Source organism: Manacus vitellinus, unplaced genomic scaffold (assembly GCF_001715985.3).
Source record: "Manacus vitellinus isolate BGI_N305 unplaced genomic scaffold, ASM171598v3 scaffold_31_pilon, whole genome shotgun sequence".
NCBI classification, from domain to species: domain Eukaryota; kingdom Metazoa; phylum Chordata; class Aves; order Passeriformes; family Pipridae; genus Manacus; species Manacus vitellinus.
The window spans coordinates 1,494,252-1,510,503 of NW_021940379.1; the positions used below are offsets into that span (position 1 = coordinate 1,494,252).

General features: G+C 44.2%; 1 protein-coding gene across 1 annotated transcript in view; it reads right to left on the reverse strand.

The window, feature by feature from the left end:
• GRK3 (G protein-coupled receptor kinase 3) overlaps positions 1-16,252 on the reverse strand; it is a 65,647-nt gene that overhangs the window by 11,593 nt on the left and 37,802 nt on the right. The window contains 10 exon segments of the mRNA XM_029961106.1: positions 194-289; positions 739-805; positions 1,981-2,081; positions 2,270-2,336; positions 5,007-5,114; positions 5,966-6,060; positions 6,839-6,969; positions 7,401-7,479; positions 12,834-12,933; positions 15,758-15,849. Coding sequence (XP_029816966.1) covers positions 194-289; positions 739-805; positions 1,981-2,081; positions 2,270-2,336; positions 5,007-5,114; positions 5,966-6,060; positions 6,839-6,969; positions 7,401-7,479; positions 12,834-12,933; positions 15,758-15,849 — 936 coding nt within the window.

Consider the following 16,252-nt stretch of genomic DNA (forward strand, 5'->3'; position numbering starts at 1 on the left):
AGGACTTGGCAAACAACAACCCAGGGAACCAGCCCAAGGTATCTCTTTGGTACCAGCATGGACTGAGTTTCCCAGCCTGAAGGAATTCCTTGCACATCCAGCAGCCCCGAAGCAAAGGAATGCCATGCACACATGGAAAGTCAAGCACAGCAGTCCCAGTGCTACCCTCCACCTCTCACTGGAAGCTGAGTACCTTAATGCCTTTAGTGTCCTCTTCATCAAATGACCCGATATCGAAAGCATCTGCTGCATTCACTTCTCCCCGGGGAGGAATCAGTGGAGGAGGGTACTAGAAATGAAAGCAGCATAATTAAAGACAACATAATGGACGTCATTTAACTCTATTCTGTAAGTTGTACACAGACTTTTTATTTTTTTGCACAAATGATACATGGCTGTGCAAGAGCGTGTCCCTTGAAATTAAACTTCTGTCCCAAAGTTGCTGCCACTCTTTAACAGAAGCTCCTTCAAAAATATGGGGAAAAAACTCTTCAGTTTAGAGACAGTTAAGCTGAAGAAACCATGCAGCCATTTAACACTGAAAAAATAATAATTCACTACTGAGATCTGTAGTGATGAATATTCAGCAGCTTTCATCAACATCCCTCCACATATTTGTGCCAGCGAGCACATGTGCTAGGGATTGGGATCCTGAAGTTTTCTGTCCATTACCTGTTTGGGCTTATTTTCCTGTTACTGTTAATCAAGTAAGCTAAAATTACTGTCTTCATCCTTTACCTTCTGTAAATAGACTTGCTGCCAATCAATGCCTTTGAAGAAAGGATGTTCTTTTACTTCTTGTGCGCTGTAAAATAAAAATGACTGAAGTCAACAAATGGCTTTTCAAATGCATTCAAGAAATACAAAGCCTTCAAAGGTCACATTTCTATAACTTGAAAACATCAGGGAAATGCTCTTTTTTGCAAGGAAAAAAATAAAAATTCTCAAGTAAACAACAGGAGAAAAGATTTTCATGTGGAAACACTCAGAATAGTGCTGCAGGGCTGGCAGGGAAGCACTCCTGATGGCAGCCCATCATTTCAAACAGCAAAGGATATTCCTCTGCTGTCAGATCCCAAACGCTGACCTGTGTCAGATCCCATACACTGAGCTGTGTCACATCCCAAACACTACTTGTATGTAACCAGATTAGTCCACACCATTTCACACTACACAAATTTTATGGGAAAATGAGCCACTACTCTTGATAGGTCCCAAGGAAAAGCAATCTCAGGTCATTATCAAAGAAGGTTCCAAGACAAAAACCCTCTGAATCTCCCACTGGAACTGGAGCCAGCCCCAGGCTCAGGGCCATCAGTTACCTGTCATCACACATCCCCAAAGGTTTCTCAACAGTTGTTTACTTCTCTCCTTGTTTACTCTCCCAGTCTCACATTGGCTTCTTAAACAGTTGATAACAACAATCTCATGAACACCTACAATGAGGTGAGCTTGGCAGGAGCAAGGAGTGTTTTGTAGTCAAGAAACCAACAAAAAAAAAAAAAAAGCCTTTTCCTTAGAACCATGAAATGACACAGGTAGCACCAGCAATATTCACAGCTTCTTTCCTTTGGGACTGGGTTTTTTTTTTCTGTGTAATATGCTCCTATCATTACAGATAAAATGTAAGCAATAAATTTTCCTATCAGTTTGTCTGAGTCAAGTCATATGATTTCATGCCAAAACAGATTAGGCAAAACCAGAAAAACAACCCAGGGATGAGAAGTAGGAACACCACCCAATGTAAGTATGACTGCAGGGAACTCGGGGGAAGGCTTTAAGGACAGAAATTGTCCAAAAAACGTGTCCAAACCAAAGGAAGCTGAAATGTAATTCCATGCAGCAGCACTTTTTAATGTTCTCTTTCCAAAATTAAAATCCTCACAACAGGAAGCAGATTTTTACTTGAAATGAATTCACTCATTGACAGAGAAGTGGAAATTTTTCAAGGCAGTGGTCCAAGGAGAAGACAACACCTACCTTCTTCCTTGGCATCCAAGTCTCTTGCTCACATCCCGCTGCAGGAGCCCTTCCAGAAGGGACTTCAGTTCAGGAGAAAATGAGTCTGGGAGCTCCACATTCTATGAGGAAAGGAAGTACAAAGAGATATTTCTCGATGGAGGTCGTGTGATCTGATTTCTTTTCTTGGAGAGTGTTTGTAAACAACTCTCCCATGTGCAAATACAGCCATGTACAGGTGTGTAGTTCCAGTTTTTAGGGGAAATAAGAGTTTAATAACATGGGGAGTGTAACTGTGCCCAGGCCTTACCACGGTGAGCGTCATCCGGTCGATCTCATGCTTATCTTTGGTTTTGTGCTGCCTGAAAGGACTGTGCCTGTGGAAACAAAAAAACCACACTAATAAATGTCAAGTCACAGAATATTTCAGCTGTGGCAAACCCAGGAAAGCGTGCAGCATCCTGTTAGCCCCATCCTTCCCCCTCATAAATCCTGTCCTGCAGGACAATCTGTCCAGTTACTCCACAGGAAGGTGGGAAGGAGGTTGGGTGATTCTCAGACTCAGTGATCTGTCCTTAAAGATGTGTTTCAAATGCCTCACCAAGTAAGTCTGTCTTCCAAATACCTGAAGAGTTTCACCTAACAAGGAAACCCCAAGCAGTCATCACACAAAGGGGTTTAAAAACACGGATTTATATATGGAAACTGAACTCATCACTCCTCTACAAGGGAGAATGAAGTAAAACCTTCAAGTAAGCAGATGAAGGAGAGGGTAATCACAAATCCCACAGCATCAGCTACTGGGAAGACATTTGATGCTATCTGGTACATTATTATTATTCCCTTTCCTGCTTTAAAATTCTGGTTTGAGTTTGACTTTTCCTTTAAGCTATAGAAGACCGTGAAACATTAGAGATTTTTCACACAGTCCTTCATCAACAGCATGAAAGAAAGAAGCAGCATCGTAGTATGAGATTTTTTAATTAGATTTATGAGGGGATGATATTTTTCAAAATCAAAACTTATCAATTACATTAATTAGCTATTCTAAAGCCTTTTGTCTTGCCACATGGCAGTGTGTACTAACATGTTTCAACTGGAGACCTGTTACTCCAGAGTTATATTCCTTTTATCCTCAAAAATGTTCTGATGAATGGATCTGATGGACAAACCAGGACTTCCATTTGTCTGTTTCCAGGCATGACAGGTAAGAATAAATGGCTCCCACACAGCCTCCTGTACTCTGACAGTGAGGCTCCGAGTAGATCAGGGCAGCAAATGATTCACTGGGGACTTATGGGCAGATTTTGTGCCAGACTAAATTTACTAAACACCAAGAAAAGGCACCCTGTGCCCAACCCTTGTTTTGGGATGTGTTTTAATTGGTTTCAGAACAGATGAGGAAGGATAATTCACAGTGAATAATGCTCTGGCTTCTGGCCGACCACCGATACCACCCCACACATCTCTGTCAGGGAGAACCACAGCCCAAAAGACTGAGATCTCCCTGAGCCAGCCTGAGTGCCTGTGGGAAATGGGATCATTTATCCCTGTGCAGTGGGTTTGCCACACAGCTTCGATCCTGAGAGGGAAGGGCCATGTCACAGTCAGCTGGATGCCCTAATCCTGTGCCCAACTGACTCTGAAGCAAAGGTCTCCAAGACAGGATGAGGAGTCCACAGTGATTCTCTCCAACTCCCTGACAGGAGGGTGGAGCCGGGAGGAGGTCGGGCTCTGCTCCCAGGGAACAAGGGACAGGATGAGAGACAAGATCTCAGGCTGTGCCATGGGAGGTTCAGGTTGGACATCAGGAGGAATTTTCTCATGGAAAGGTGGGCAGGCTTTGGAAGGGGCTGCCAGGGAGGTGGTGGACTCCCCACCCTTGGAAGTGTCCAAGAAACAACTGGACATGGCACTCAGTGCTCTGGGCTGGGGGACAAGGTGGGGATAGGTCACGGGTTGGACTTGATAATCTTGGAGGACTTTTCCAACCCCATTCTGGAATTCAGTGTGTGACAGATGGTCTCCTCCCTCCTCCCAGCAAACCCAACCCACCGTGTCCTGCTTCCTACAGAATTCTTCAATTAATATTCAACAGAGCACTGCTCCCAGCTACACTGTCTGTACTTTGAAATAGATGTTTTTGGCAATTTAAACACATTTATTTGCACACTTTTCTAGTCTATTTTGTGCACAATTAATGTTAAATTCATACAGCTCGAGAGTTCAATTCACGAGTTTCACACTGACCTTCCTTTGTACAGTGTCTGCACAGGGATAAGAACTATAATTAATTATGTGTGAGGACACAGGATGATCTAATGACCAATCTTTACACAGAAGTACTGCGAAAAGCTTAAAAGATTTCTTCTGGTTTGCCATTAACACTGAAGATGCCATTTCCAACAAGCACTTGCCCATCAGTGCTTGTTCACTGCTCAGATAAATCCTGTGGTATTAATCAATTCTACGCACATAAGTTTAATAAGAAGGTAATTGCTAGTAAAGCTGTAATTATCATGTACCTTTGGACACTGATAAGGTAACAGGACAGATTCAGCACATGGAAGGATTCAAACTTTGTACCTGACCAAAACTCTGAAGGAGGGAAGGCTGAGTATTCCATAAAAAGGGAACAGCACAGCCAAGAGTTTCACCACAACAGCAGGTCTTAGGCATAAAATGAAGCCCATAATTTAACAGGGCTGCTCAGAGCACTTGAGCAGTGAGTAACATCACAGCATTTAAAATACTATCAGCTGCCAAGAGATGAGTAAACTGCTGTCAGTAGCAGTCAAAGAGCAGATAGAGCATCTGCCTTCCTCATGTCCCACACCTGCACCTGCTACAGGACACAGGGTTGGGTTTGGTTTGGTTTGCAAGAGAAAAGTCTGGTTTAGTCTCACGTGCAGACGTGCTCTAAGCTGCAGAGAGGGAAGTCAGGTATCATTTCAGGTAATCTGTAACACATCACGTATTAGCATTTGAAGGGACAGACGATGAGCAGGCCCAGGCTCAAAAGGGAAAGAAGAAGAGCCTTCACTCACCCCCTCAGCAGTTTGAACAACATGCAGCCCAGGGAGAACCAGTCGGCACTGCTGTCGTAAGCTGTGCCCTTCTGGAGCACCTCGGGGGCCATGTATCCGTGGGTACCTCTGCAGAGCAGAAAGGGGCAAAAGCTTCATTACAACCAACACCATCATTAAAAAAGCAAAACATTAAAAATCAGTGCTTTCTCAATAAGACAGTCTAATTTAAAAAGAATTCATTTTAACCATGAGTTTATTTTGCTTTCAGTGGGTTTCCTATGTCTCCTTTCACCTACGCTTGGGTGACCACAGGACCCCTCCTCCCAAACTCACCACCTGGGCACCACTAGAAGAAGCCACCAGGTATTGCTTTTACCCTTGACACAATCAAAACATAAGAACTTTTTTCAAGAAGCTACTGAATTGCAAATCTTTTGAGGTGTGACAGGCTGGAGCTTTCCTTTTTGCATAAATTATGAGACTAAATCAGGGCAAATGAGGACCTAAGAATAAAACATGTCAGGTAAGATGTGAATCTACACACAACCCCAGGAAGTCAGATCCCAGTTAAGACCTAATGCCAAGAGGCAGAATGGAATCAAATCTACCTTCAGTTCCACAAAGATCCAGAAAGACACAATAAGTCCTGTTTTTTAGTCAGTTTTGGAATATTTAATTATCCATTTAGGACAATTAAAACAATCTGGTACTTTAACTCAGTCAGGTTCTTCTCTGAGCAGTGAATCATTCCAAAATAATGTGTCATCTCCCAGCCATGCCTACACATCAGCTGCTACAACTGTGCAGGAAAACAGGGAGAGGAGACTAAAAAACCCCATTAGAGCCTCCAGCTTAGCAAGTCTGGGCCACACATGTGTCATTTTATTCCTTCAGGCAAAGTTAAATTATAAAGACAAATTCAGGACGTATTTAGCACTACCTGTACATGCAGCAGAGCTCCCAGACACAATACTTACACACTGGCATGTGGCTTCTTTTTGGAGAAATCACAAGCCAGCCCAAGGTCTGATATCCTCACGTGCCCGTGTTCGTCCAACAGGATATTTGCAGGCTGGAAATCAGACACAGGAAGGTGACTGCTTGGAATCCTCCATCTGACAGAACTGCAAATTCTCAGAACACAGTAACTCAAACATCAATACTCTCTGGTAATTGGTAATTACCTTTTTTTATTTAACATCAATACACCAGACACTTTCTAGGTAAAATCTACATTCTCACAGAGCACTACCATCAACTCCACAGGTTGTGAAATACTGAATAACAGAAGAGAAAAACCAGGCACGGTTTGAAACACAAAGCACATAATAAATGAATAAATCTATTTTGGCTTCAAGTCCTAGTTGGTTTTGGTTCTTTCACAGTTGGGTCTGTGTGTGGCTCTTACACCTTTTATTTGCAATCTCTGTGCAGACTTTTGTCCCCTTTTATTGCCATTTGGCTCAGGGACACCTCTCTGGGAACTGTCCTCAACTTCCCAACTGTCAGTGAAACACCCCCAGCAACTGTCCTCCTGTTAGTCCCCCATTACACACACAGAGGCCTCTTTCAGGGCTCCCAGAAATACAGTGTATTCTCTAAATTATTCCTGTAACCGAGCAGGGGAGATAAGTAACACTGCACGGGATTATTGTGATCCCAAGGAAGCCTCTCTCAGCCTGGTTAAACTGGATAATGGTATGGATTAGAAAGATTTTGAAAAGTTATTACAAAAATCAGGCAGATAAAAGAAATAATCCTCCCCAGAAAAGGTTTCAGGTGAGATAATCCATTGTTGTCAGTGTGCCTGGACTATTTACTGCCTATGTGATGCAGTCACTAACCATTACCTTCAGGTCTCTGTACACCACGAAGCGATTGTGCATGTGTTCTAAGCCCAGGATGATTTCAGTAGCATAAAACCTCATTTCTTTTTCAGAAAACACTCCATGCTGGGAGAGGTGGTAGTGCAAATCTCCTCCTATAACGAGAAGAATGGAGATGCAATTAAATAAACAGTAAAATCTTGCCCTGCAGGCAGACAGGGGGGGAACAGCACAGCATTTTTAGGTTCTTATCACCTGTGGAGCAGACAGACCCAGTTCTGCCCTCTGCAAGTCCTATAGTGACAGAATAGCTGAGAAAGTTAATAAATAAATCTGACCTACCTGAAACTGCATTTTAAAAATACATTTACTTCATATACAGTTGCACTCGGTGACTAATCCAGCAACTTAAAGTCTTTTTGCAAAGGATTTCCACAGCAAGTAAAAGGCACTAACACACATTGGTTTGTGGAGAACTGAATAGATCAGCACATAGAGCAGCCCAGGTTTGAGGGACCAAGCATCTCAGCAAACCTCCTGCCAAAATTTCTGTAACATCATCATCATCTGCTTAAGTCTTGCTTACCATTCATGAGGTCCAGAATGAAGCAGAGTTTGTCAGGGGTGTGGAAGGCATAGGTCATACACACTATAAAAGGACAGTCCTGGAAGGGAAAAGCAAAGAGGTCACCACGGATAATGAGCAAAGTGTGACTTGGAGAAGCTAAAAATACACGTCATATTTTTCCTGTGATATTTGCCAACATTCAGAGGTTCTATCCTCACCCAGACAGGAAATGCAGCTCCAGTGGTAACCCCTGGCTGAGGTCCCCTGCCCAGGTGACAGTGAAGGCAATCTGCCACCGCCGCTGCCCTCGGCTCCCCAGCAGAGGACTGAAGGGACATGAACACACCAGGCAGGAAGCTGGGACTCTGGAGCATGTGCAATGCGCGGGAAGCAGCAACCGCAACATTCAGATTGTGCAAAGCCCACAGTACAAGGTCAGTGGGTGCAGATTTGGGAGGTCACAAGGTTGGTCAGGGTAGATTTGGGAGGTCACTGAAGAGGGAGGTCATAGTCAGGGACAGGGATGGATGACACCCCCACCTCCTGATGCACCTTAACCTCAATTCACCCGATGTTCAAGACAAGCAGCCATAGAAATATGACTGGAAAATCACCTATTTATTCCAAAGGTCTACCCAGCATGTTGGTACCTCCATAATGCACATGCATTCAAAGCCACCATGGCAGCAGGCTGGCAGAGTTTCCTCTTCGTTGTGCCTGTGCTGGATGCAAGTGGCTAATTCACAGAAATATGGAACCGTTTAGGTTGGAGAAGCCTCTAAGATCATCGAGTCCAACCATTCCCCCAGCACTGCAAGGCCAACACTAAACTATGTCCCCAAGTGCCACATCCATATGTCTGTTAATACACTCAGGGATGGTGACCCCACCACTGCCCTGGGAAGCCCATTTCAGGGCTGGACAACCCTTTCCATGAAGAATGGTCACTGCCCTGGTCCTGCTGGCCACACTACTGCTGGTACAAGCCAGGATGTTCTTGGCTAACTAACAGGCAGTGGCTATTACCTCATCAACCTCTTCAAAGCCATAAAAAACAGAATCACAGAATCCCAGAATGGTTTGGGTTGGAAGGGACCTTAAAGCTCATCTTTTTCCAACCCCCTGCCATGGGCAGGGACACCTTCCACTAGAAGGACGTGGTATGAAGGGCTGTTTGGTGAGTCTGCAATGAACCCTTCAGGAATGGCCAGGCTGCCTGACCAGGCTGGGCTGCACCATCCCACGTCCAACCCTAAGGCACGGAGGCCAACAGGAAGACGATCCAAGATGAGTTGAACTGCTGACGAGCCAGGACACCCTGCAGGAAGCACGAGCATGACCTAACGTGACTTAAACAATGTGTTTAAGTATGATAGTAGTATTGATAGTGAAAGCTCTGGGAATCTCTAACAGGAACTGGTTTCCTTCCCAATTTAGAAACAGCAAAACACGGCGGCCTTGGGCAGCGCGGGGGCCGCGGGCCTGGCTCGGGGCCGGCCTGGGGAGCAGGAAAGGGAGGGACAGCAGCACTGTCCCACCAGCCAGACAGTTCAGTTGGTTCATCCTTCCATGAGGTTGAAATACAGAGCTCTATATGCTCGACTGCAATCCCAGAGATCCCCACAGTGCCTGGACACATCCTGCCCTCACACTCAAACCCAACTGTATGTTACTTTTAATTCTTCAAACACTAACCCCTAACACCCCTCTGCAGAACTGACGCCTGCAGAAGGTAGGGATGTGTGTGAAACACCTGCAGAACATCCACGAAAAACTCCAGATTCACAAATGGGCCTAAAAATAAGGAGCCTGTAGGCAAGGCAGTAGCATCTCACACGAGATACCACCTCTGGTTATGAACTGGGGATACTGTAGGTATCACTAAACTTCACAACAACAGCTTTAGTAGAGTTATTAACTTAATTTTCTGTATCAACTGAGTAGTTCAGAAGTGTCCCCAAGCATGATTCCTAAAATCTCAGAGCAACCTAATTACCCAGAAGGATTTAGTGCTAGAATTTAACCACCATACATAGACAAATAAAAGGGTTTTACTACACCAGAACATAACATGCTTCTGTTTTTATGGATTTTAAAAATAAAAGTTATCTGGAAGTGTAAATGCAATGCATAACTCATTTTTATGCAAGCATTCCTAATTTAATCACTACCTTCTCCCTGTAACAGAGAGGAAAAACTGTACTGCAGTACTTTTCTGATATAAAACCACTGCAAAAGAGTATTTTCCAGCATAAAAATTAAAAAAACCCTATAGTTATATTTTTAAATGACACATAAAGCAATAAATCCAATTTCCCAGGAGAGCAATACTTTGCTACAGTCAAGTTTCTGCTCTGATGAAAATAAGTAACAGTATGACATTAATGTGTGAACTAAGATCAGTTTGGAAAGAGTTCCTTAAATCCAAACAATCCTGGATTGAGCCCAGAAAACTGCTTAAGTCAAATTTCTGATAATAAATCACGTGGAAGGAAAAAAATATTACAATAACTATAAAAAACCTGTAGAAATGTGATATTTTAAAGACATTAGCACGTTAACAAGTGCTCTAGAAGGAAACCTTTGGTTCTGACCCTTCCTAGAAAGACAAGCATCCAGCTCTGGAGCACAAAATGACATCTCAAGAGCTGGATGAGGCAGCTGAACTGCCGCATTTTTTTAGAAGGAAAGAACTGGGAGCCACAGCAGAGAGGAGCCACAGCCCTGCATAGCCCCTGGTCTTGCAACAAACAGTTGGAATGATCCTCTCCTACCTCCAGGAAAGGATTTATGGAATAACCACTTCCTTCCTCAAAGAGCACCTTGGGGCTGGCTGGTTTCATAAGGTCCATCAGCAGCAACAGTCTTGGTGATTTCCATGTTCCATTTTTTGAAGAGAAATTAGGCAAATATTGGCTATTACAGAAAATAAGTGTTTGGGTTTTTTTTAACAGAAAATAATATTTTTTCCTTACTCTGCCACCAAGCAAGGATTTCACAATATACTTCCAGCCTGAACATCTCTGTGGGAGGGGAAGATGGGGCCTGTGTCTTGCAGAAGAGGAAACGCAAACCTCAGCGACAGTTTGTCCATGTCACACCCACAGTGACAAAGCACAGACACCAACGGAGACCCGAGTTCCACAGAGTCCAGTTTGGGGTTATCAGGCCCATCCAGGCAGTTTCAGGAGCTCTGCAGAGGTGCCTGTTGCACTTGTGAGTTCACTGGCCACGAAAAGCTGTTCTCACCACACAGCCACAACAGACTCGAACATGGGAGCTCCTGACTTCAGGACTGGTTGTGGATGCCAAAATTTTAGGTGGATTAACAGCACTGATTACACAACCAGATGTGTAATCGGCACAGCTGTTATTGTGCCTTTTGCAGAGACATCTGGGTTCCCAGTTAAATGACTAATTTACTGTGATGAACTTTCCAGTTCCATGTTGTTCCGGGCAGCACATAACTCCTGTCCCTGGGCACGGCACGCGCCACTCCAACCTCACAGCTCCTGTTCAGGAACTAAAGGAATTCTCTTATTCCATCACTTTCAGACCTATTTCATCCTGCATATTCCAAGTGCTCCAGCCTCTCCTGCCCAGGTGTACCCAACCTGAATGGGCAGCACTTCGTACAAAATTTCTAACTCTTCCAAATTTCTGAGAATCTAAAAGAAACTACACTCTAATGACCTGATAATCCTTAAGGAAAGAAACCAATGGTTCCTCTTGCTGCTCCACTGCTCAATGCCTCCTGTGTGCTGGCCTGTAAGAAAGCTGCCTTCACCTGCAGTAGCTTGTGAACGATTTCTTCCCTCATTAGACATGAAAATTCACATTCAGTGCTGGAGCCACAAAATCACAAATTAAAGTTAATGGGACAATTATTACTCATTTGCCTCAATTTCTTTCCAGTCTACTATAGACCCTCTCCCCCATCTCTCAGGACTCCTGACACTCCTGGACAATCCACAGTTTATCTCTGGTGAAAACAGGTAACTTGATTAAAAGTCTAACTGATAAATCATAGATCCCAGAAGGGTTTGGGTGGGAAGGGACCTTAAAGATCATCTCATTCCACCCCCTACCATGGGCAGGGACACCTTCCACTATCCCAGGATGCTCCAAGCCCTATCCAACCTGGCCTGTAACACTTGCAGAGATGGGGCAGCCCCAGCTTCTTGGGGCAACCTGTGCTACAGCCTCATCACTTTCACAGGGGAGAATTCCTTCCTAATATTCCACCTAATCCTGCCCTCTGTCACTGGGAAGCCATCCCCCCTTGTCCTGTCACTCCAGGCCCTTGTCCAAAGTCCCTCCCAGCTCTCCTGAAGCGCCTTTAGGCACTGGAAGGGGCCTTGGGTTAGTGGTGACCTTGGCAGTGCTGGGATAATGGCTGGACTCAATGATCCTAAAGGTCTTTCCCATCTTTTATGATTCTCTTATCTCTGCAAGATACAGACCTGAGAACAAAGCCCAGGATTTGCCATTTTGGAATCCAAAGCAGGAATCCTCACATTCCAGGTACTTATGCTCTTTGCACACCTGTTGTACAAGACTAGAACAAACCAACACACAATTCTGTGCCCATAGGGAATGGGGATGTGTTTCTACAGAGTTGCACACTGAGTGTTTAGTTCATACACCACGACATGAGGAAAAGGAACCTTTCCAGCAGCATCTCCCGTAGCCATGGTGACATGAGCAGCTGCCAGGTTTGTGCAATGAGGGCAGAGCACTCCAAGGGCTCTAAGACCTCCAATCCTGCCTAGAATTCCTTTGAGCCCAACACACTATAGCCACCATGGAGCATCTCCAGGTCCCAGGGCTGGGGGAGCCAATGCCAGGGGGCAGGTGGCTTTTTACACACACTAGCGATGAGTTCAATTTTAAATAGACTTTAATTTTAATTAATTCAATTTTTAAACAGATTAGATGGGCAGCCTGGCTTGGTACACCTTGAGAGGTACTCAGCTAAAGTACATAAAAAACCAAAAGGAAAACTTGGATAATATCAGAGTCACAGGAAAGGGAGGATGAACAGGTAACTGGAGTTGTCTCTGCAATAGCACCTTAGGTTCTGCATCACTACTACAAAACTATAGGGGAAAAAAAGCATTTTTTCACAAGACAGAATCTTGTTTTGGAAAAGTTTCAAATAGAAATACTTGAAAAAGGAATATTTTAAAAAATCAGGAGGAGGGGAGAATGAATTACCTAAGAAATGGGCACCCCCTCAAGCCTCTGTAGCCGAGAGGCTCATTCTGCAGCACCCAAACTGACAAGCAAGTTTGTTTTTTCCTTCTCATTTCAGACACACTGTTAAATCAGGGGGAGGCTCAGGTGGGGGTTAATTTTTGCATGTCACACAACTGAATTGATGGAATATGCATTATATGTAACAGCTTTTATATTATATGGAAGAAAGAATAACAAGTCAGTGATACTTACTCCCGTACTGACAAGAGACAGCATAATTCTTTCATTTAAGGCTAATGTTTCTCCTTGCTTCATCTTGATTCTCTTCTTATCTAAACATTTCATTGCATACCTGAAAATAACAACCATTCAGAAAAAGCACCACAAAACTCCTCTATCAGTATTATTCACCAGCAGTGAGGCTATGCACATCTACAGGATCCTGTAAGTAAGCTCCATGAAAGACTTAAAACCTAAGACTAAAAAATAATTTCAGGCTAAACACAAAATCTCCAAACTCTCCCAGAATTAACACATTTCCAGCAGAAGCCTCCTAAGAGAGAAATGTGCTTCAACAAGTAATTCTGTGTCCGAACCACCACAGTGGGATAGGAATTACATATCGTACATTTATTTTTTAATACCTACAAACAAGGATCTGCCATAGGAATTAAATAACAGACTCTGTTATGGTTCCATTTCATTCCAGCAGTTTCAGCTCTACCAGGAAAGCAATATCTTGAACACACGCTGAGTTTTATATATATAATTTTTTTAAGTTTTCTTTCTACTCAGAAAAAGGTCAGATACACACAAGAAAGCTTTTTTAATCTTCTACCATCTGTGCTACACAAATTAATAAAATTGTGCTCAAAAAGAATGTTACCCTAACAACCATCAACCACAGGAGGATATGATGTAGGCTGGAGATTTTTCCAAGATGTTGGGTGAGTCCACTAATAGACAACAGTGAGAAGGACACATGTGTTCCAGCACAGAAGATTCCTAGACGTGGGCACCCATGGATTTTTAGGAAAACACCATGTTACAGCATTGCACCAGCACTCAGTCCCTGCCTCACTGTGCCTGCCCCATCCAGACCCAGGACCTCACCTTGGGCCCAGCTCCCTAAACCAGCCACATCATTCCTGCCATGCACATGGTGGGAGTGAGGGGAGTGAGAGTGAACACACTGGAACTGTGAGTTTCCATCCTGGGAATATATTCATGGCACGTGCTCTTGCTGTGGAGGCTGTGAAGGGTGACTATAAATAACCCCTGACACGCTGCCCTGCCCTGCTCTGGTGTCCCTGATCAGAGAGTGACTCAAGGCTGACGGAAATCATGGAACTCCAGAATGGTTTGGGTTGGGAGGGACCTTAAAGCCCATCTAGTGCCACTCTTTGCCATGGGCAGGGACACCTTCCACTAGACCAGGTTGCTCCAAGTCCCATCCGACCCGGACTTGGACACTTCCAGGGATGGGGCAGCCACAGCTTCTTTGGGCAACCTATTCCAAATCAAGTCTCTCGCTGGTCCTGCTGTCCCTCCCCCTGGAATGCTGGCTGCATCCTACTTTTGGTGCCTCTTTGGACATCCTTGCAGGGGTGATGGTGACATGACAGGAGCCTCAGGTGTGTCTGTGGTTAGTGGAACACTGCTGGTGTTACCTGGGAGGGAGGGGTGGTTCCCACGCTCCTTTCAGGCAGTAAGTGCAGCAGAGGCAGCATCTACACTGGACAGGATCTGGATTAGGGATGGGTAAACAGGTTTGGATTAAGAAAGAACTAAACCAAACCTCTACCCAGAGGTTGAACCTAATCTAAAGTTTTACTTCAAATTTGAAAAAAAAGGTTGGTTTTCCCACATTTCCCTCTATTTATATCTGATAAAATCTGTCCTTTGCTTCACTCTTCCTGCTCTTTTCACTTCCCTAGGTTTATCAACCTCCTGTCAGAGCCAAACTCAGGCATGAAGACAGCTGGGACTCTGAAAACTGCCTCTTTGGGGATGCCTGCTTAGTGTGCCTCAAGCTAAATAAAATGTTTATTTTTGTACATGGACAAATTAACTAATTGTACATGGACAAAAAAGCACCAAGGTAAGAATAAAGCCAGTGTTGTTAGTAAGAGCATCAATATAATACTTGAAGTCACTGCAAAAATACTGAGTATGACAGCAACATTAAGATGTCTCCCACTTGCTACAGCTCAGAGGTTTATTATTATCAGGAGTGCCAAGCACACACAACTGCCAGAGAAGCCAGCTGGAACCAGAGACATGGCACCTCAAACATGCCATGCTCTCTTGGAAGAGAAATGTTTAAGGATGGTCCCTGGATTAAAAGTGTTAGGAGAAAAGCAAGATGAAAGGGGCAGGATGTGGTGTAAATAAATAAATGGATAGATAGATACTGAGAACAATTTGTTAAATCCATGCCCAGATGTTCAAATCAGAACATAATGGGACAAGGATGCCTGGAAATTGAAATCTGATGATCAGGAGAAGCATGGGAATGGTAAGACCACAAAAAGAATAGAAAAACCATCCAGGGTTGATCCTGGAGTTCCCACAGAGAGCTCTGTGAAACACAGATTCAACACTGGAACTATATGCTTCCAAATGTCAGCAAGGATCACTGCTTTCGCCATAGGTCAGGGAAGACACTGATGCAATTCCCCAAATCTGGAATAGCACACTTGGAATCTGCCCTGGCACAGCTCAGGTTTCCCAGCACTGATAGCAGGTCCCTGCAGCCCCTCCAGCCCCACGTCAGCACCGGGGATGTGACAGGCTGAACCTTCTGCAGATGACACCTGACCCACCACCAGGGATTCCTGGGAACATCCCTCTGCACTGCCAGCCTCTGATCCAGGGAATTCTTTAAGCACACACTTAATTGTAACATGCAGTTTCCATTGATTTTGACAGGACATTTCAGTGCAGGATGTGCCCAAGAGCTCTGGGAGACTGACCCGCTGCATGGCACAGAACGGGACCAAAGAGCAAACTGAACCTAAAGATGAGTCAGAAATCAGAACCTCTTGGGATAAAACTTAACTACAAAGACCTTTACAGTAACATGACACTGCTTTCCAGTGATTTCCTAAGAAATGACTGGAAGGATTTCCTTAATAGTTCAGAGTTACCTCTGCAATACAGTGTGTGATACTCACATTTTTCCAGTGTCTGCTTTTCTGCAGCCGTAGACTTCACCAAACCCCCCTCTTCCTATTATTCTATGTACACTAAAATCATTCATGGTCAGCTGCAAGTGGGGGAAAAAAAAAAAACCAAACAGAACAAAACTTTCATTTTTCAGCATTAAAAACATTACTGTAAAAACATCTAAATGTGTTGAGACACTCAACTACTGTAATTCATCAGCATTTATTGTGTTGGAAAAGGAGCCTCTTTTTGTTTATATTTCAATGTATTTGCAAGCATTACAGCGTGAAGTAGGAACAAGGGGAATGAGGCCGTTGTTCCCAAAAAACTGCCAGTCTCATTCAGGGCTATTTTCACAGCCCAAGCTGTCATGGAGCAGTACAGAGGGACAAAGGCAGAGGCCAAGGGAAGGGGTCCAAAGGGTGCTGAGGCCATGGCAGGACTGCAGTGGAGTTGGAGAGTGACTGGAGCTGCTAAAGAGCAGCAATTCTGGCAGTTCAGCT